The sequence below is a fragment of the Rhinatrema bivittatum genome, chromosome 3 (assembly GCF_901001135.1).
Source record: "Rhinatrema bivittatum chromosome 3, aRhiBiv1.1, whole genome shotgun sequence".
Lineage (NCBI taxonomy): Eukaryota > Metazoa > Chordata > Amphibia > Gymnophiona > Rhinatrematidae > Rhinatrema > Rhinatrema bivittatum.
This window is the reverse complement of record NC_042617.1, coordinates 261,988,958-262,011,886: the sequence shown is the minus strand read 5'-3', so window position 1 is coordinate 262,011,886 and position 22,929 is coordinate 261,988,958. Positions and strand designations below refer to the sequence as shown.

Sequence of the window (22,929 nt, the reverse complement as noted above, 5' to 3'; positions counted from 1 at the left end):
AGGATGTGGTTAGTGCAGTTAATGTAGCTGGGTTCAAAAAAGGTTTGGATGGGTTCTTGGAGGAGAAGTCCATTAATAGCTATTAATCAAGTTTACTTAAGGAATAGCCACTACTATTAATTGCATCAGTAGCATGGGATCTTCTTAGTGTTTCGGTAATTGCCAGGTTATTGTGGCCTGGTTTGGCCTCTGTTGGAAACAGGATGCTGGGCTTGATGGACCCTTGGTCTGACCCAGCAATGCAATTTCTTATGTTCTTATGTTCAAGATGCCAAATCCAATCTAGCGCACAATCCAACTCAGTAAAACAAGGAAATATATCGGGCATGTCTAAACACTCTGAACATTTCCTTACATCTTAGAGCTCAAAAAGCCTTAAAGATATATGAGCATTCCTTCTTTAGGTTTGGCAATGAATCTGAAAAATTACTAGCCAGAATTGTCACTATTAGACAACTGGGATCCCTCATCAAGGGCCTAAAAAATAAATCCGGAGAAATACTTACAACAGAAATTTATGAAAACTTCAGGCAATTTTATGAAACCTTATACGCAGAGGATCGGACGGGAAACAACCTAGACGAGGACCAATTTTTTAATAATCTCCCACACCCCAAGCTAAATAGGACACAACTGGAATACCTTATCTGCCCAATCTCTGCAGCTGAGGTCCAAAATGTAATCAAAACCGGAAAATCACACAAAGCACCAGGCCCAGATGGGTTCCCCGTGGACTTTTACAAAATTCTATGTCACCAACTCATCAACCCATTAACCCATTTTTTCCAAGATGCATGTCAGAAAAATGAATTCCCTCCAAACTTTAATAAGGCTTTCATACGTCCTCCCTAAACCAGGCAAAGATCCATTGTTGGCTCCATCTTATCGACCAATTTCTCTCCTAAACTATGACCTAAAAGTATATGTGCGTATCTTAGCACTGAGGATCCAGCACTGTACTCCCCAGGCTGGATTTCTGAAAAACCGAAATGCCGGCTCTCATGTAATACGGCTTATCAGAGCAATAGAATCCTCTCTGCATACCGGCACCTAGACACTAGCAGCTGGTTTTGACTCTGAGAAAGCTTTTGACCGAGTGTCTTGAGAATACATGTTCTCTGTTTTGCAGAGGTTTGGGCTTCAAGGTCCAATCATACAGTATATAACCATGCTATAATGTAACCCAACCATACACATTACAGCCAATGCTCACATATCTGGCCCCATCTGAATTCAAAGAGGTGTTCGGCAAGGATGCCCCCGCTCTCTGATTTTATACATTCTAACTATAGATCCCCTACTTCGGAAAATTGAGAGTTCCCCACTGATCCAGGGATACCCAAGTCAAGGGAATAAATACACAGTGGCTGCATTTGCGGATGATGTTTTAGTATTCCTTGGGCAGCCAAAAAAATTGCCTGTAATTCTGGAAATACAGAAGGCTTTTGGTAAATTTGCCGGACTGAAAATCAACTGTGAAAAATTGGAAGCGCTTGATGAACTGGCAGCATATGTGTCAAAATTGTGGGACTGTGATATCCCCCTGGACACTCATTTGGTTGTTGGGCCTTTACGGGGGCAAACTACTGAACATTGATATGCCCCAACGATCATTCCTGGATAAGGTCACTTTCTCTGCAAGAGAAGCTATCTTGGCCCAATGGATGGTCTCCACTCCTGCTCTGTTACTGACCTGGAAACAAAGTGTCAACAAATTATTGGTTATAGAATATCTCACAGCCCAGAAGACGTCCCCAAAAACACTCTCACAAGCGTCTTCCATATGGGGAGAATATCTCACTACTTTGCCAAAGGACTATGTTCCGACCTGGTTGCACTGTTGCTCACCCACAAACTAGCTGCGCTATAGAAAATAACCACTGCCACATGTGCTTATATATGCTTGTACCTGTTCCCTTCTCACTTTGTTTCCCTCCTTTAACATAAGAAACATAAGAAATTGCCATGCTGGGTCAGACCAAGGGTCCATCAAGCCCAGCATCCCGCCTCCAACAGAGGCCAAACCAGGCCACAAGAACCTGGCAATTACCCAAACACTAAGAAGATCCCATGCTACCGATGCAATCAAAAGCAGTGGCCATTCCCTAAGTAAACTTTCTCCTCCCTTTCTCCTTTCTCTTTCTCCCTTCCCTTTTCTTTCTTGTTTCAACGGTGTATGTTGGCTAACCAGGCAAAGGGCAGCAAATGCCTCTTTTCCTTTGCCTTATCTCCTTTACATTTTAGCTAATACCTAAGGAATCCACAGATGCCATACTTAAAGATAATACAATGTCATATGGGATATGATTCAACCGTACCTCAATTGTTGGTTGTTGGGGTGGGAGGGGAGGGAACTGGTTATATATAAAAAAAGTAAATCTAGAACGAAGAACTATTGCAATGCTGTATCATGTTTCTATGAACCTGAATAAGTTAAAATGTAAGAGAACTGCATTGTCAATCAGCAGCACATCTTGCTGATCCGCATGTACGAATGCTAAATATGCTATTGTTTTGTAATATGTGCTTACAATGCGAATAAAAAGTATGGAACAAAATCAAGGTCTCTTGATATAATATCATTCAAATTAATAAAGTAATTTTAAAAAATATTTTCTTGATCTCTCCTTTAATGTATACATACCATGTTTGAATTAAATATAGTTAACTTACTCTGAAATCAAGAAATATTTGTCTACCATATTTCTCCACTTTTTGATTCAAAGTAAAGAAATCATTTGAGTTTAGATTAATGAAGAACCCACTTTCCCAGTCCATATATTACAGCTAGGAATAGAACTGCAGTTCAGCAGTAATTTGTGAAAATAAGTTTCAGAGAACATGCTCACCTCTAGTCAGTTCTGCTTTATATGTAACAAAGTATGCCAGGCATTAAGGCGAGATGCACATTTTATTCTGTAAAGGCAGGAAAAAATAGTTTTAACCGGAGTCATTTCATGGGGGTGAGAAAAATAGTACATAATTGATTTGTGCTTTTGGCTTTTAAATGATGAATTCTGTGATTTTTTTATTTTAGGTCAAGTGCTATAAATACTGGCCAGATGACACTGAAGTTTATGGTGACTTCAAAATTGCATGCGTAGAAATGGAACCACTTGCAGAGTATGTGATCCGGACATTCACCCTTGAAAGGGTAAGCCTCTGAAAGAGTTCTAGATATTTTTGCTTGCGGCCCTAAGATAATGTGGAGAAGTAGGCAGCTGCATATATGAGCAAGCTGGCTAAAGGGTTCTCTTGCAAGCTTAGCTGGAGGAGTTGCTCCTTTAGCTCAGCAGTAGAGTCTCTGATTGGGAGTTAGAAGATCACAGGTTCAAATTCTGAAATCTCTAATTAAAAAGTAGGCAATGGCACTACAGAGTGCACATTAAGCATGGAATCTTCAGAGGCTCATTTTGTAAACTCATGGGTTTTACAGGTCGGGGTAAACACTCCCCATTCTACTCCCCCACATCCTATATGCAAAAAAGAAATCACCAGTCTCTTACCCTCACCCGTCAAGACAGCCCAAACAGAGGGCTAACAAAACAAATGGCACAAATCCCCTTTTGCAACTTGCATTACTGAATGCCTGGTCCATCCACAAAAACTGCTACAAATCGATGAACCTGTAGAATTCTCTGCCTAATTGAAACATGACACACAACTCTGAAAGCCCCCAGCTTCTACAAACCTGCCTGCCTGGTTTCACATTCTACCAAACTGTATGCAGAAACAGAAGAGGAGGAAGGGTTGCAATAAATGTCAGACAGTCCTTGACATGACCCCCACCTGGAAGGACAAGGAAACAAAATTCCTATTCCTACAAGCTCTAGTACCCATCTAGATGGGCTGAAGGCATCCAAGATCTCCTCTCACTCATCTCGGAAATAATCCTAGAGCCCCCAAGGACGTTGTCTATTAAACAGATCTCGGGCACAAATATTTGCTGTTTCTATTAGCATTAGCTTCATTCTGGGTAGTTCAGAACTTCTGTGTAACATCATGGTCTCTTTGGTTTGCTCTTCCCTAGAGAGGCTACAATGAAATCCGTGAGGTTAAACAGTTCCACTTCACTGGCTGGCCAGATCATGGAGTCCCTTATCATGCAACAGGACTCTTGTCCTTTATACGAAGAGTCAAACTGTCCAATCCCCCCAGTGCTGGACCTATAGTTGTACACTGCAGGTAAGTGTGATGCAGAGTCATTGCCATCCTTGTGCTTTATTTTCCACATATGTAGGATAAAATTCTGCATTTCTATGCTGCAGAGTGGCATGGGGTGGGCGGAAGAAAAAGACAGAAAGCAAAACAGTCATGCTGCTGGTATTTTATTATATGAATATGCCAGATGACCTCTTCACAATCTTTTCTGAGACTGCTTCTGGACTATGATGTTCAGTTTTAGTCTGCCTATTTTACAGGATGTATAAGAAATATAAAAGTCCCATATTGTACTGCTGCAGTTTATAGCGAGGAAATGAACAGAGAAACATAGAAAATGATGGCAGATGATTACAAACCCCATCTCGCCCGCACAGTCCTGATGCAAGACCAGTCTGCCTTCACATCCTCATAGCTAGGGATTCTCTGTGCATATCATGTGCTTTCATGAATGCTGCTACTGTTTTGGCCTTTGCTACCTATACTAAAACTCTGTTCTATTTATTCACTAACCTTTCTGTGAACTAATTTTTTCTTATGTTTCTCCTGAGTCTACCCCACCTTAAGCCTCCTCTTATGACCTGTTGTTCTAGAACTTCCTTACCTCTGGGAAGTGCTTGCCGCTTGAATATTATTTATACTTTTGAGTTATTTGGATGTCTGTCGTTCCATCCTCTCTCCAGGGTGAACATATTTAGGTCCTTAAGTCTTACCTATTAGGACTTGTGCTGCAGACTCAGCACCATTTTAGTAGCTCTTCTATGGATTTGCCTCTATTTTGACTGTATCCTTTAGGAGATGTGGCTTCCAGAATTGAACACAATCCCCTAGACAAGGTCTTGCCAGTGCCTGTTCAGAGGCATAATCACTTCCTTTTTTTGTACTGGATAAAGTTTGGATTGTGACCTGAATAAGAGTATTAGCTCTAAAGAGCAAGTCACAAAATGTATTAAGCTAATCCAATAAAAAGGTATCACCTTATTTTTTTTGTTTTGTTAACCTTTTTTTTTCTACTGATTATACTTCTCACTATACATCCTAGTATTCTTTTGACTCACCACTGTGTTATCACACACTTACCTATATGAGGAGAGACTGGAGAAGCTACACTTTTTTTTTTTTTTTTTTTTTTTTTTGAGGAGGTGGAAAGTGCAGTTTATAAATACCTGGAAAATTAATGTGTATGACACAAACTATAGCCCCATTCCTGTAGAGTATTTTAGACATTTTGTGCCATATTTTTCTAGCATTAAAAGTTTCTAGCCTTTTCAAAAGATTATTGAGCCAACGGTATGCAATGAGTTGCAAAAAAGTCACGTTTTGGATTTTTTTTTTTTTTTTTATGTTAAATCTGTTTTTATTACAAATAATGAACATTACCAAAGCATAACATTTGGTACATATTTTCTTAACTCTATCCATATTTTTACCACTCCTCCCATAACCCTACCTCCCCCCATCCCTCTTTCCCTCCCTGCATCGAAGAAGCACAAGGATCACATATCAAATATCTATACGATTTAAAAAAAGACTTTTAGATTCATGTGGTAAGGTTAGAATAAAGGGAAGCCAGACTGCATTTATTGCTCTTCTAGTCTTGATAGACAGGTGATTAATAGCCAAGGTTTCCATGGTTAGTAGATTTATTATAGAAGAACGCCATAATAATATAGATGGTCCTTCTGAAGTTCTCCAGGCTGTTAGTATGGCTTTGCAAGCTAATAAAAAAACTTTTGTAATCCAGAGAATCGAGACCTTATTTCTTTTGAATGAGTTAGGAAAGATTCCAAAAAGTGCCACCAATGAAGAAAATGGAATTTTATAACCCACAACTTTATTTGCAGTATGATAAACTTTCTTCCAAAATATTTGAATTGTTGGACAACTCCAAAAGGAATGACCCAAGTGTGTTGGTCCTCCTTTGCACCTGATACATATATCAGAGTTAGTGAAACCTGCTTTGAATGCTTGATGCTGAGAAATGTACATTCTATAGATAATTTTATATCTAGTTTCCCGCAAGAGCGTATTAATTGTAATTTTACGCGTACTAACAAATGCAGATTTCAATACTGCAATTGATATCGGTTGCTCAAGTTCTAATTGCCATTTAAGTTGCACCTTCTCCAAGGACCAAATCTTATATGAAGACTCTAAATGTTTGTACAAATATGATATAGAACGTTTCTGGGGGTTTTCTGGATCAAACCAGTTACTTAAAAATTGCCAATTAGTGTCCATGAAGGTTGGTGAACCAAGCGATTGTATATAATGTCGAGCTTTAAGGTACTGATAATAGTCAATAGCTGAGAGTTTATAAAAAGAACGAAGTTCTTTAAAAGTAAGAAAAGATCCATCCATATGTATTAATTGTCCAATGCATCTGAGTCCCGCACGGTCCCAAAGTCGAAATCGTGATGCATCCGATCCTAAAAAGAACTTTGGATTACCACAAAATGGAAGAAATGGTGATATGTTGTCAGATAACGAATTCGTCCTCATTAGCCATATCCATGTTCTTCTTAAAGGTTGTAAAACCAGATCTGATTTGATTGTGCGAGATAAAGAAGCGTTAGGAGCATGTAAAGCATAACGAAGCGATATTGGAAGAAGCAATTGTGCTTCAATATAGGTGTCTGAAAAGTATTGTGTGCCCATCAACCAGTCCCCTATGTATCGTAAATTAATCGCATGATTATAGAGTTTCAAATCCGGAAGACCCATACCTCCCATGGATAATGGTTTCATTAGGATAGATAGTTTAATTCTTGGTTTTTTCCCCTGCCATAAAAATTTTGTCACTACTCTCTGATATTTGCTAATAGTCACATGTGTTAATAGAAGAGGTAGAACACTGAGCACATACAGCCAACGTGGTGGTAATGTCATTTTCAATAAGTGTATTCTTCCAATAAGAGAGAGTGGGAAACAGTGCCAAGCATTTAAAAAGCTGTTAGTTTTCTGTTGCATTGGAGATATATTTAAGTCATATAGCTTGGAAAGGCTTTTTGGAATCCAAATACCTAAATATTTTAATTTATCATTTGTCCATTTTAAGGGGAATTTCCCATACCAAGGTATAGATGCATCAGGACCTATTACCATGGCCTCAGATTTATCGAGATTTAAACTAAAACCTGCATAAAGACCATATTCTTCAATCACATGAAGAGCAACTGGAAGAGATTTGGTGGGGTTTATCAAATGCAACAAGAGATCATCCGCAAATGCAGCTAATTTGAATTTTGCCGATCCCATTTTAATCCCTTCTATATTCTTATTATCCTCCAAGATACGTAATAAAGGATCCAAAGATAATACAAATAATAAAGGGGACAAGGGACAACCCTGCCTAGTACCCCGAGACAATGTAAAGTCTGAAGAAAGTTCCCCATTTACCCAAATATTAGCTTTTGGCTGATTATATAAATTTTTTAGAAATGAAATAAAGGAGCCTTGAAATCCATAATGGTTCAAGGCTTCAAATAAAAATACCCAGTTCACTCGATCAAAAGCCTTCTCAGCATCAAAGCTCACTATAAGAGAATTCAAATGTAATTTTTCTGAGAAGGCAATAGATGCCAGAACTCTGCGGACATTTGTTACTGCCTGCCTACCTCTGACAAACCCCACTTGAGAAGGAGAAATAAGTTTAGTAATGATCATTGCAAGTCTATCTGCCATTACTTTAGCTATTAATTTAAGATCACAGTTAATAAGGGATATAGGTCTATAAGAACCAGGTAACTCTGGGTTTCGATTAGACTTAGGATGTACTACTATAGTTGCTTTATTCTCCTGCCAAGTTTGTAATTCATCCGAAGAAAGCCTATCATATACTTTTTTAATAGGACTACTAATTAAATCAGACATGACTTTGTAAAACTCATACGTGAATCCATCTGGACCTGGAGATTTACCTAAAGCAGAATCCTTAATGATCAATTCCAATTCTGTTTTTCCCATAGGAGCATTAATTAATGATAGGTCCATTTTATTTACCCGGGGGAGTTTTATCTTAGAAAGGTACTTATGAAAGTCTGGGTGATAGTCTGTATCCACTGAGTATAATTTTTGATAGTAATCTGTAAATATTTTCCCAATATCTTTAGTGGATGTCTTTATTTGTCCTGTTGAATCCCTTAATACTTTAACATATGATTTTCCTTCCCATGACTTTACTAATCCAGCTAATAATTTCCCTGTCTTATTACCAAATTGAAACAACCGATGCTTATAGTAGAGAAGATTTTTTTGTGTTTTTTGTTGTATAAAATCATGAAGAGTACTTTGGAGAGAGTAAAATTTTATGCGGTTTTCCCTTGTAGGAAAAGAGGTAAAATAGGCTTTAGCTTTCCTTAATTGTTTTTCTAATTGAACTATTGTTGCTGACAATTCCTTATGTTTTTTAGCTGTATATGATATAATCTCTCCCCTCAGGACTGCCTTTGCCGTGTCCCAATATAAAATTGGATCACCTTGATGCTGGTTATTGAAATAGTTGTATTCTTTCCATTTATCTCTTATATATGATTTGAATCCTTCATCATAATATAATTTGGCTGGAAATCTCCAATGTTTACCCCCTCCTGTGCTATTAAATCCCGCAAAATCCACCCAAACAGGGGCATGATCCGAAATAACTAAAGGCCCTATATCTGAACCTGTCACTTTAGAAAAATAAGTGGAGCTAACCAATAAATAGTCCAGTCTAGATTGTGATCCATGAGCTCGTGAAATATGAGTAAAGTTAAGATCATTAGGGTGTAACAATCTCCAAACATCTGCAAGATCTAATAATTTACATATAAATGGAAGACCTCGCCCTTCATCTATCTTGGAAGTTTGGTGTGGCGGTTGTCTATCCATTGTTGGTTCTAATACAGTATTAAAATCACCTCCCAAAATAAGTGGAAGATGTGAATGTTCTTGCAGAATTTGGAAGATATTTTCATAAAATATTGAAGAATATTTGTTAGGTGCATATATATTTCCCAAGAATATTCTTTTCCCATATATCTCAATGTCTAAAAAAATATACCTTCCCTCTGGATCTGCTTTTAAATGATGTAAGTGAAAAGGAATCTTTTTATGTAGAAGTATAGCTACTCCTGCCTTACTTGAGGAGGATGAGGCATAAAAGGATTTCCCCACCCATTGTTTATTTAATTTCTAATGTTCCAAGTCAGTGAGTCTCGTCTCTTGCAATAAAGCAATATGTGTTTTATAACGCTTAAGTGAATGTAAAATTTTATAGCGTTTTATTACTGAGCCTATACCACAGACATTCCAAGTACATATCCGTACCTCAGCCATCTATATAAATAAATGCAAACTTCTTTATGATTTGGTTTACAGTTATTATTATGTGAGTGATTATCCCCCAGCCTAGACTCTCACCCACAATAGCATTGTATAAATTATCCACATATATTAAAAGTACTTTGCATACTATAACCATGTGCCCCCTCGATGCTTTACCCTTTATATATCTTCCCAAAAGGTGTAATAGACCACATAAGATGAACCAAAATTGGATCATCCCATGCACCCCCACACCTAACATATTAATGAAGGTCACTTAAGAACCCCCTCATAAGGAGAAAAAGAAAAAATAAAAATTTGCCATGAAAAACAGTTTATTTAGCGAGTAGCCTTTTTTTTTTTTAAGGGGCACTTCCACAAGAAGTGCTCTTATAAGGCAGAAATATGGAGCCAAGGTAGGTTCCACTCAGGTTTGGAAGTGGGAAGCAGAAGGCGGCCTTGGAGAGAGAAACCAGAATAAGATAGGAATATATATATATAATCTTGCCTTTTTCACGTCTTTGTTCTTTTCTTTACTGGTTGCGTTTCTTTTATACTCTGTAATATTTTTTAAACATTTTAAAGTGTAAGGTTTAGCATTAAACCAAGGCCGTACTTGAGGTGATTTAGGCAATATTCACAATTCACATGTCAGTGGGGTGGCTGCACTGGGTTCTGACTTGCTTTGTGATCCTAGGAGTGTCTTCAAGCATTTATTTTTTTGTCAGGTATTACTTAAAAATGAGAAAGAAAAAAATTAACTTTCCTATAAAATCAAAATTTCCTAAAACCTAAATTATTGATTTTTGTGTTTTTTCTTCCCTTGCTTTATCCTATTCTTGTCTTTTTTTTTTTTTGGAGATTTTTTTTTTTGTTTGGACTTTTTTGGCATTTTTTTGGAATTTCTTCTGTTTAATGTCTTTCTCATGGCTCATGTTTTGTTTAGCCCTATTAACAAATTCACCACCAGAAGATGTCCTTATAATGTGCAAATCTCATCACACCATTCCTCTACTTTCCAGAAATTTATTTATTTATTTATTTATAACTTTTATATACCGGCATTCGTAAAAAAAACATCATGTCGGTTTACAGACAACTGAGAAAGGAAATTACAATGATAGATGGAGGAAGGATAGGAAGTTAAAAGGTGACAACTTTACTGTAGAGCCAACGGGCGCCACAGTTATTAAATGAGATTACATGTGGTTAACCAGGTTGGACATAAATTAATTATATACAAGAGGCGACAGAGTGGGGGGTAGCGCGGGGTGGGGGATGAAGCGCATAGGGGAGGCGGGGTGGGGTAGGAACTGTATAAGGGGGCAGGTGGTGGCGATGGGAAGGAGAGGTGGTGACTGAATATCAGGAAGCCATAAAATGGATGGGGTAGGGAGGGAGGGTGTGTAGGGGGGCGGGGGGACACTGTACTAGGGAGAGGGAAATAATGAGTGTTGAGGAGAAGTCAAATGCTAGGGTTGAGAGGCGTTGGGATAGGCCTGTTTAAATAACCAGGTCTTGATTCCTTTTTTGAATTGATTAAGTGAAGGTTCTAGTCGGAGCTCGGTGGGGAGGGAGTTCCAAAGGGTGGGGCCGGCGATGGAGAAGGCTCTCGCTCTGGTGTTTGTGAGGTGAGCAATTTTGAGTGAAGGGGTGTGGAGGGTGCCCGCAAGGGAGTTTCTGGTAGGACGGTTGGCCTGGTGGAAGTGTGGCATATCTTCGATCCAGGGGGAGTTATTTTTATATAGCGTGTTATGTATGATAGTAAGTGTTTTGTATTGAGAGCGATAGGTGATTGGTAGCCAGTGGAGGTTTTGTAATATGGGAGTAATATGATCAGTCTTTCTTGAGTTTGTAAGGATGCGAGCCATGGCATTTTGTAAGATTTGGAGGGGTTTGATTGTGGAAGCTGGAAGGCCTATTAGCAGTGAGTTGCAATAGTCAAGTTTTGATAGTATAGTGGTTTGCATAACGGTACGGAAGTCATGTGCGTGGAGGAGAGGCTTAAGTTTTTTGAGGGTTTGGAGTTTATAGAAGCCCCCTTTTAGGAGTGATTTGATGTGGGATTTGAAGCTAAGTTGTGTATCTAAGAGAACTCCTAGATCTCTGACAGTGGACGGAGGTGTGAGATTTTGTGAAGTGTTCTGTTGCAGTTGGTGAATGGATAAGCTGGGTTGATTAGTAATAATTAGGATTTCAGTTTTTGAAGTATTGAGTGCAAGGTGTAGGTTGGAAAGGAGGGCGTTGATAGATGTGAGGCATGTCTCCCAGAAGTGCAGGGTTTCGTTGAGGGAGTTTTGGATGGGGATAAGTATTTGTACGTCGTCAGCGTACAAGAAGAATTTTAGTCCCAGTTTGGATAATAAGTGGCAAAGAGGGAGAAGGTAGATGTTAAAGAGGGTGGAGGAAAGGGAGGAGCCCTGGGGTACGCCTTGTGAAAGAGGAATGTGTGTGGATTCGGATTTATCAAGTTTGACTAAGTACTTTCTGTGGTCAAGGTAGGAGGAGAACCATGATAGGGCTGTGTTAGAGATGCCTATCTCTGCTAAGCGTGATATTAAGATTTTGTGGTTCACCGTATCAAAATGAACCAAAGCTGATATATATATAACATATATATATATATATATATAACAACTTTCTTCCTAACAATGCTAAGAGTTACAAAATATATGTGGAGGATAGTTTCATATAGAAATGAAATTACCACCAGTAATTAGTCTCATGATGTTAATATAATCATAAACACCAACCACTTTCCTCCCTATGTTCATATTTTTTTCAGAAATTCCAGTAGTGAAATATTTTCTTCAAATGTGCAAACTTAACGCTCTTTTTTTCAATATTCCTTTGCTACACCAAGCCAGCGTAAATTTCTATTCAACATCAAAAGTAATATCTTACTGCCCTATACTATTTATATTTATGTGCATTTTTGTGTATTTGTTTTATAATACACCCTGGCGAGGGTGCCATTATAAAAACCATAATAATATTTCAGAAAATGTATAGGTGGTATTAACATTGTAATATTGTCTGGAAAGGGAGGGGAGGAAAAGTCATATGATAAAGCAGTTACTTTTTGTTTGTGATGCAGCTGTTGTTAAGGGTTTGAATGTGATAGGTTAGTCAGGGGTTGGAGTTGTAGATTTCCTGTGATGATAAGAAAGAAAATAACAGAAACACTTGTCTATCCAGATGTCTCAATGTGTAGATAATGACATTGGGATCATTGCTAATGTCTGTGTTCGGAGTACCTTTTGATCTTAATAACAGTAATCCTGTGCCCTGACACTTTCCAGTGCTGGTGCTGGTCGGACAGGTTGCTACATTGTGATTGACATCATGCTGGACATGGCAGAGAGAGAGGGCGTCGTGGACATCTACAACTGTGTCAAAGCCCTGCGGTCTCGTCGTATCAATATGGTCCAGACAGAGGTACAGCAGACTGTAGTTCTTAAATAGATATTCATATTGCTAGCATATTGTGAGGATGCACTATATTGAAGTAGATTGTTGCTGAAAAAAATAGTTTTTGGAATAAAGACAGTAAATCTGACAAAAGATAAAGTACAGGTAATAAAAGTCAAATACTCTACTCAAAAGAACAAAAAAGGTAGAGTATTCCAAAATATATGCAAACAAAATTCTGCCAACCTTCCTTAACACACACAATCACTTTTTTAAAACAGGATGTTTATATGCTTAACATGAGTTAATAATAAACTTGTAATGCCCACAGCTTAAGTATAATCATAGGTTTCTTAAATTAATCTGTCTTTTTTTTTTTTTTTTTTTTACATTTTTTTTAAATACAACAAAATACTTTTCAAAAGCAGATAGATGTTCTTTATGATATAAGTTGAACAAAAATCAAACATCTATATTCCAGCAAAGCCCCACACAGTCCGTATTTCAAGATACAATCTGTTTCAGGTGAACTTTTTTTTTTTTTTGCAAAACGATTTTAATGACAAAAAAAGGAAGAGAATACAATCCACAAGAAAGATGTCCACTCCTTGTCTCTCAAACAAGATGATAAAGCAGAGAACAATTCCTCCTTTCAATTTTATGCCCTACAAATATGGCCCCTCACTCTCCTCATACTACAAACACACTAAACAGACACATCACCATACATACTTGATCCCTGCATACATAATCACCCTCCTCCTCCCCCCCCCCCCCCCCCCACCCTACCCAACCCCCAGAAACCGGACCAAAACAAGCCATCATGGAAATAAGAGAGCCTGCAACATAATGCAAGGAAAATTTACAAGCTGACTAAAAGGATCATTACCCTAAAACACCGCACAGAGGGGCACAGAACTCAGCTTCCCCTCTGAAATGTGTTAGCCAGAGATCCACTCCATTAATTGGAGTCTCCCATAGCTAAAAGACCATCCCTAAGAGTTGAAGAGAGGCAAGCAAAAAAAGAATGCCAGCACCCACAATAGGCAACTCCAAATCTGTGTGGCCCCGTTTTAGATTCTAGCACTCCATTTGCAACAGAAATGCCATTTTAAGAAACCAAAGGTCAATAGTAGGCACATCATTCCCCATCTAGTGTGTTAGAATGCCCTTACACAGAACCTGGAGAGCTAAATATATAAATCATAGCCCGCCCCCCTCCGCATTCTGATGAGAAACAAAAGCTTCAACACCCAGTAAAACGAGTCTGCCCAATTTAGAAATCGGCATCCCTGTACATTTTCCAGTGGTTCCAGCACTGCATTTCAAAAAGTAGTTCATTTCAATCAGAGCAAAAATCTATGAATTAAAGATCCAAGATCCGCATTGCATTTGATACAGTAAGGAGTAGGCGTCAACTTCATATGGTATCTTTTAACGTCATCCATAAAAGCATGATGAAGCAGTTTTAATTTAATTTCGCGGAGATTTGCATGAACGGTAAAAACATACACCATTTGAAAATAATTGGACATGGATGCTTTGGAAGTATCCACCGCTAGAGCCGCACTCCAGTAAGCAGCAAGGGAATCAAGATGCCTATCCTGCAATTGCTGCTTATATAGCTTGTGCTACTTAGCAATGGTATTTTATTTAGTGGATATTTCCTGAAGCACATGCACAAAAGAGATCTCTTCCAAAACTCAGATTGCTCCCATTTAAAAGTGCCCAAATAGAATCTCGCTTAAAGATATGCAAAATACTGTCTAGGTGAAATTGAAAATAGTTGAGAGAGCGTAGAAAAAGAGAGACCAATTGGTCGATTCTCTTCGTATAGATGTAGAATATGAGTCACCCCCAAATGTGCCCACTGCTGAAAGGTGACAGCGTATTCTATAACTGGGGGGAAAAGCACCATTGCCTAACAGGGATAGAAATAAGGATTGATGGCCAGCATATCTCCCCTGTTTCCTGAACCAGAGCCAGGCTTGCACACGGTTAGAAAAGAGGAGGTTGAATAGAGAACAATCTGCGTATTTCTCGATCGGTGTAATGGATGGAGGTACCAAGGAGACAGAATATTATCAATGAGACCAGGTTCACAAAAAATAGACACTCCAACAATCCACTCTCCGATGAAGCACAACTGACAGCATTGTAATAACGCAACTTTGGAAAGTTAAGTCCCCCGGAGTCTCTAGCCCCCCATAAGTTTAGCTAAACTGATTCTAGCTCCATTCGAGATAAAGGTGAGGAGTACAGATTGTAACTGTTGAATATCCTGCGTTGAGAACCAACAAGGGAGCATCTGCAATATGTTGGGTTTGAGGCATAGTGTGGACTCTTAGTCGCAGTGGCAATGACTCCTCCCACGGGGAGGGGCCCTGTGGGGAACCACAGCGATAGGCTAGACTCAGAGAGCAGACACTGGAGATGAAAAACTTTATTGTACTGCTGTAGCTAGATGGTAATTGTGCAGGAAGAGATGGCACTGAAGTCCAGCAAAGTGCCAATATGCTCAGTCAGTCTCAGATGTAGAAGTCTCACCTGGATGTACAAGGTTGGTAGTGTTTCACAGAGCAGGATAAGCCGAACCTGGTGGGTGGAAATGGAGAGCTGGATCATAGAGGTACTCACTGAAGAGTAGTGCAGGAATCCTCCTGGTAGATGATGAAGGTGGGACCCAAGGTCTGTGGTGCAGGATACTCTGAGCTGGTTAGGCCCTCGAGCAGCGAGTACCTGGAAGCTCAGATAATCCTGAAAAGAGAAGAGAGACCCCCGAGGAGTGGTTAAATTAGTAGTAGAAACCCCAAAGGGTAGTTGGAAGCGAGAGGCCCCCGAGGAGCCGGGTGCCCAGAGCTTCTTCAAGAGCGAGATACCCCGGAGAGTAGTGAGGAGTCTAAGCGTGCAGCTTAGAAGTGGTCAGAGTAGCTAAACTGAAGACCTTGCTAACTCGTTCTTTAGGAGCGGAGCGGAGGCTTAAATACCCGGAGGTATTGACGTCATGTGGTGGGGACGCCCCCGAGGTTCCCACATGACGTGCAGATAAGCATAGGCAGCGTGCGCGTGCCCTAGGAGGCCACGGGAAGGAGCATGGCGGATGGGGAAGCCCATGCTGAGTTGGAGATGCCGAGGGTTTTGGCACTCGGCACCGGAGGCAGCCAATCTTACCCATCGAGGAGGAGAAGGGCAAAAAAGAGGTGAGGCAGAGCGGTCGCAGCCGCCTGCGACTGACGGACGCAACACAATATATATAAAATCTTTGGTATGATCACCATCTTTAAAAGTGCACATCTGCCAAATAATGATAGGGGAAGGGATTGCCATGCCCTCAAATGCTCCCAAACAGACAGGATTAAGTCTCGAATATTGAGCTCATATAAAGAAGTATAATTTCTGGAGATCCACACACCCAAATATTTGATTTTGTTTCTCACCCATGTGAGGGGAAAGGGTCTACCCAAGATAGAGCCAGAGCAGGGACTAATGCTAGGGCCTCTGACTTAGCAAAATTGATCTTTAAACCCGCTATTAAGCGAAATTGGGAAAAACGATCAATAATCCTGGGTACACTTTCCCTTGAATGATCCACAAATAAAAGAATATAATGCATTAACATAGCAATTTTCATCAGATGTTTATCAACAAAGAGCCTCCCAAATACCGTATCTTGCCGCAGTTGTATCGCCAATAGTTCAGTTGCCAGGATAAATAAAAAGGGAGAAAGGGGATACCACTGGTGAACCCCACAATGCAAACTGAAAGAGGGTAACAAAGATCTATTAATAAGAATACGAGCACTAGGGTTGCTATATAAAGTCTCAGCCACCCCAAAACCTATCCAGAAAAACCATATTGAGTAAGCACCCAAAACATATTGTCCCAAGAAAGAGAGTCAAAGGCCTTCTGCGCATCTAAGCTAAAAACACAGGCCTCAGACTTGGGCTAAAGAGAGAGTGCAGTAATCAGCCTGCACACATTCTTGACCCCGTGATGGCCTTTCACAAAGCTGATTTGATCCGCATGGATCACATGTGGAAAGAGCATATTTATCCTAGCTGCCAAGACTGCAGCTAATATCTTCATGTCCACATTAATAAGGGAAATGGGGAGATACGACACCACCTTCAAGGGGTCCTTGCCTTTTTTTTTTTGCAAAACAACAACCACTGATTGATTTATAATAGGTCAGAAATGAGCCAGAGAGAGTAAGATCATTGTAAAATTTTTGGCAGAATAGGTAGCACAAGGAACTGCAAAATCTTGTAGAATTCTGAACCAAGGCCATCTGTCCCTGCAGCCTTCCCCAACTTTAAGCCTTGAATAACAGAGAATATCTTTCCATCTCAGATGGGGGAATTGAGTTTGTTCTCCATTTCCTGAGAAAATTTAGGCCAGGGAAACTCCGAAAAAAAAGACTCCTGAGCGGCTATGTCCATTACCTTATGACCATAAAGATCCCCATAATACTCCAAAAAAAGCAGTTCGTAATATCAGACGTTTGTGAGTACCCAGCCGGTCTCAAATGCCCACTATGCTTAAACAGGACCCCCGATTGCAAACTGTTAGCTAAGAGCTTGCTAGCCCTGTTCCCAAAACGATATAATTTGTATTGAAAGAATCTCATGGACTTCACCACCCTCTGATGTAGAAGGTGGTTTAAGCCAGCGCGCACCTGATCAACCTTGGATTTAGAGTGATCAGAAGGATCAGCCATGTATTGAGACTGAGCTGCTTTCAGAGCTGAAGTAAGTTTCAAAATATCTGTACTGCGGAACTTATTAACTTTAGCAACATAAGCAATAATATGGCTGTGAAGCACTGCCTTACCAGCCTGCCACAGCAGGGATGGAGAAATAATTGGAGACAAATTGGTCTCCACCTATTCATCTAATTTGTCTCTTAAAAATTTATGGAATGAGTCATCCTGATAGAGTTCAGGGCTCATTCACCAGGAGAAAGGAGAATGTTGAGAGTTCCCCAATCCCATGCCCATAGAAATCGGAGCATGGTACAAAATAGAGATAGAACCAATGGTAGCTTCCTTTATCAAGGGAAACAACCCCTCTGATACCAGGAGGTAATCTATCCCAGAATAGGATTTATGTGGGTTTGAATAGAAAGTGTAATCCTGCTCCCCAGGATGAAGGACCCTCCAAATATCTAGCAAACTGAGTTCCTTACACAGATAATTGACCCCCAAATTGCCATCCCAATGATCAGGGTTCTTAGCAAGTCTACAGTCAAACCTCTTAGCCACAGTATCGAAGTTCCCACCAAACACCAGTTTATAATCTGGGAAGGAAAGCAGAATACCCACCAAAATAGTAAAGAAATTGTGGGAATACACATTCGGCACATATATGTTGCAGAGTACAACTTTATGCTGGTGCAGGATACCCACTACAATAACAGACCTGACCTCCTGATCATGGAATTGGTGTTCAATTTGAAATGGCAGTTGTTTATGGATGAGAATGGTAACCCTTCGTTTCATGCTAGAAAAAAAAGAGTATATGCATTGTCCCACCCATTCACACCTTAATTTTCCATGCTCATCCTCAGATAGATGTGTTTCCTGTAAGAATGCAGTCTGGGAATGTAGATTCTTAAACATATTCAAAAACGTCTTTCTTTTCACTAGAGTGTGGAACCCATTAGCATTTAAAGAAGACATTTTAACCCCTATCAGGGCTGAATACGAGGAAAAAACAGAACAGAAAACCCTTTGTGGGGCAAACAGAAAGAGAATAAAACTTCAAGGACCCCCCCAGCTTTGGCCCCCAAAGTCCCACAGGTGCTTCAACTTGCCAAGAAAGGAACTCCCATAGTAGAGGACATCCAGTTTCATTCCCAGCAATCTAAACCCCCATTCATCCACACACGCACACCACCACTCGTCCCCATACAGTCACACAACCATACCCCTAAACACAGAACCGATGAAAAACCAAAAAATCTCCTCCTGCTCTTAAGAGGGCAAATACAACACCCTTCCCAGTACTACATATAAAAGTACTTCTTCGCCCATCCAACATCACCTCCCAAATTAGAGTATACAAATACCATTGCAAGTCTGAAGCCTTACAGGAACAATAATCAGTGAACTCAAAGATCCCCATGAACTGGTCAAAAAGGCAGCCTGAGTATACAAAAATAAAAATATAATGAGCGCACGTCTACTGGTGCCAGCCAAAACTGTAAAGATTACAAAAGGAGGTAAAAAAAAAAAAAGAAACCCAACAAAAAAAAGAAGTGGTTGAACCCCAAAAAGTATAAACTCGCAGCCAAAAAGAAACAAGCAGTCAAAACCTCTGGCCTGTGTGCTGAGGCAACGCCCGCAGGCTAAGTTACCACCAGGGTGGTACAGAGTAGTCAAATGAGCAGGCCTTCCAAGGGAAAACCATGTGAGGCTCCAGAACAATCAGCAAAGAATGGCAGTTGATGATATTGTTCAGAAAATGATCAGCTCATGAAAAGTTACCGTATTTTTCACTCCATAAGACACACCTAGGATTCAGAGCAGGAAAATTGAAAAACAAAAATAATAATGGTGTGCTGAACTGGCTCTGTTCCTGGGCGTCTGTGCGTCTTATAGAGCAAATTAGGGGAGGATATAAAATTTTTTTTGGTCCCCATTTCATTTTCAGGTCTGGGGAGGGCCATTTATGTCCACTCCCCGGATCAGAAAACGTTTATCGTTCTCTTTGTTGGAAAAAAAAACAAAACAAAACAAAACAAAAAAAACCCATCCCAACCCTTTAAAGTTAATTAACTACAACCCCCCACCCTCCTGACCACCCCCCCCCCCCAAAGACTTGCCAAAAGTCCCTGGTGGTCCACCGTCCATTGCTCCTACCATGTGACAGGGGCCGACCATTGGCATCGGTAGCCCCTGTGACATAGTAAGGGCAAAGGCTATTGGTGCCATTTTGAATACTGGCAGCCGACGGCCAGAGTGCAGAAGATCACACCCGCACATCTGCTGGACCACCAGTGACTTTTGGCAAGTCTTAGGGGGGGTCAGGAGGGTGGGGGGTTGTAGTTAACTTTAAAGGGTTGGGATGGGGGTTTTTTTTGTTTTTTTATATTTGCTCCATAAGACGCACAGACATTTTCTCCCCACTTTTTTTTTTTTGGGGGGGGGGGGGGAGTGCATCTTATGGAGCGAAAAATACGGTAGTTCAAAGTGGCCAAGAAAGTTGCAGCTTCCTCCTTAGTAGTAAAGAAAAATGTTTTATTATCATGGTGAATTTGCAGCTTGGCCAGAAATAAAAATGCAAAGCGGATCCCTCTGCGATGTAATTCAGAACAGACAAATGACATTTTCCTAACATATAGTGAGACTGACTTAGGACCAATGAGTTATATGCTCTCCTGCTAGCAGATGGAGACTGAGTCAGGTTTCAAAGCTGACATCACCTTAGATATACTCCTGCAGTGACCACAGCTCTCAAGTATCTCTCAGTCTCCTAGCAGATGTGGACATGCTATCCCTGCACCAGCTTTGGTATCATCGGGATCATTGTACTCATTAGAAGAAGAAACTTTACCTTTAAATTGGAGAAAGATCGAGCCTCACTCTCCTGCGGTGATACCTAAAGGTCCGTCCCTTGGTTGAGAATTCCTGAGGTGATTTCTGAGATCCCTCAGAGGTATGTCTTGGTCTGGTACCCGGTTCATGGTGTGGAGTTTGCTGCTGAAGCAGCTAAAAGGCAGCAGGTGCAGAAAGCCGAGCACTTCGGTGATGGCCAAAGCCCTCTCCACCCACAACGGGAGACCATCTCTGTACTAAGCCGGTAAGCACTGAGTCCAGATAAGTTGAGAAGGACTCCTCTGATTCAGAGACGTGGAAGGGCTTTGGTAAGTCTTTCCTCTGGTCTCCTTGCTTGGCGTGCCGTAACGACGACGTTCCTGATTCCATTGTGCAAGGGAAAGGGGGTTTTCGAGCGGGTTGAGCAGCCCCCGATGGGCTAGGCCCCACTTCAGGCTCAGTGAGCACTCCACATGGCAGGCTGAGGCGGTGCCATCTTGCGCATGGTTTTGTGCGGCACCATTTCCCCCCATAGACTGTCAGTGTGCACGGTATGGGTCAGTCCAGTGGTGCGCCTAACATGTGCATACCTGCGCACACAACCGGACACATACGTTCGCGCTTAAGGGTGCTTATACTTACGCGCATTGGGGTGGATCAGTGCGCGCTCGAATCAAGCGCTAGTTATCTGAACGCTCAAGCTACAGTTTATTATGGCTCAGGCAGCAAAGAATAACAAGTGACATTCTCTTTGTGCTACCTGCCATATTAGGGCTACACTGTTGGACCTGGAATCCTTCCTGTATCAGCACTGCGGGGAGGCCCAGGGGAGGGTTAGACTCCCAGAACTTCTCCAAGTCCGGTCCTTCCCATTTGGAAGATGGGTCAGCCACAACATTATCCGACAGCACCCTGGATCTGAGTAATCCCAGGACTGCGTCCACCTCGGAAGAGGGCAGTTCAGTGGTTCCTACCCCGGTTCCTTCTGAGCTAGGTATGGACCTGGCAGCCTTTTCTTGGGTAGAATTCTTTCAAGGCCTTCACGCCTTCGTTCAGGGACAGCCAGCTACTGCCCCAGCCCGGACCGAACCCCCATCCTGGAAGGCCTCACCCTATCAGCATGTCTTGGGACATGCCTCGCCTCACCAAGGGTATCCCTGATAGGGACCCAGACACCACGGATGGCGAAGGGAATGCAGACTCATTGGAGGATGGGGAAATCCTTCCAGGCTTGGAACCATACCAGACCATGTTACGTTTTTTCACAGAGATGACTTGCCGGCCTTTGTTTCCAGACCCTGAAAACTCTGGGAGTTCCTGGCATGGACTCTGACGGAACCAAAGAAGAATCCCAACCTGGTGTCTCTACAGAAAGCCTCTTGCTGTTTCCCGATGCTGGAAGCCATCCAGGAGTTGATTGACCTGGAGTGGGACGCTCCAGAAGCCAGCTTTAAAGGAGGTCAAGCATTGGAAGCCCTGTACCCCTCTGGACCTGATGGTCAGAAAACGCCTGCATTTCCCGAAAGTGGATGCCCTGGTCTGCGCCATTTCAAAGCGAACAACTATCCGAGTGGAGAGAGGAGTGGCCTTGAAGAAGTTGCATGATAGGCGGTTGGTGTCCATCCTTAAGCAAGCCTTTGACGCATCAGCAGTGACACTACAGATTGCTTCCTGTTGTGCCCTGGTTACTCACTCGTGTCTGCTTCTCGAGAGAGAGGCAGATAACTCGGGCACGTTCCAGAGAGATGATGGAGCTCGCCACGGCTTTCCTAGTGGATGCAAGCTCTGACCTAGTTTGTACATGGCCAGAGGAGTGGCCTCATTGGTGGCGGCCAGAAGACAACTATGTCTGTGATATTGGTCAGTGGATGTGACCTCTAAGGCAGACCTCTCAAAACATGCCTTTAAGGGATCCCTCCTTTTCGGAAGCGAATTGGAAACGTTAGCCAGTAAGTTGAGTGAATCTCCAGTTGCCTCGGCTACCGGAAGATAAGAAAAAGAGTTTGCAGCCCCTCGCCTATAAGGGGTCCAACAGGGGCTTCCACTACTTTAGACACTACAGAAACTCATCATTTCAGACATCATGGCCCTCAGGAAGTTCCCAGTCCTTTCGGAGCTGACAACCAAAAAGAGGAACTGGTTCAGGCTCGGCCCGAACTTCCCAATGAAGTTTCACCGACCCACCCACGGAACGAGGAGATAGGGGATCAACTATTTCTCTTCTACCTGCGGTGGGTCAAAATCATGTCGGACAAATGGGTACTGGATATCATAAGTGAAGGATATGCGCTGGAGTTACGCAGTATCCCACGGGACATATTCATGATGTCTCCGTGCCACTCCCAGCACAAGCAGCTGGCAGTGGAAGGAGCCTTGTCAAGGCTCCTCAGTTTGAAGGCTGTAATTCCAGTGCCTGCACCCCAGGAAAATACAGGGCGCTATTTCATCATTCCCAAGGAGGGCTCCTTTCATCCCATCCTGGATCTCAAGTGTGTCAACTGTCATCTACGAGTAGTTCA

The 22,929-nt window shown here is 41.4% G+C and overlaps 1 protein-coding gene across 4 annotated transcripts in view; it reads left to right on the top strand.

The window, feature by feature from the left end:
* PTPRK (protein tyrosine phosphatase receptor type K) overlaps window positions 1-22,929 on the top strand; it is a 1,381,492-nt gene that overhangs the window by 1,291,616 nt on the left and 66,947 nt on the right. For all 4 annotated transcript variants that reach the window (XM_029594541.1, XM_029594542.1, XM_029594544.1 and 1 more), the window contains 3 exons: window positions 3,038-3,154; window positions 4,031-4,185; window positions 12,768-12,903. In XM_029594541.1, the coding sequence (XP_029450401.1) occupies window positions 3,038-3,154; window positions 4,031-4,185; window positions 12,768-12,903 (408 nt within the window). The remainder of the gene's footprint in view (window positions 1-3,037; window positions 3,155-4,030; window positions 4,186-12,767; window positions 12,904-22,929) is intronic.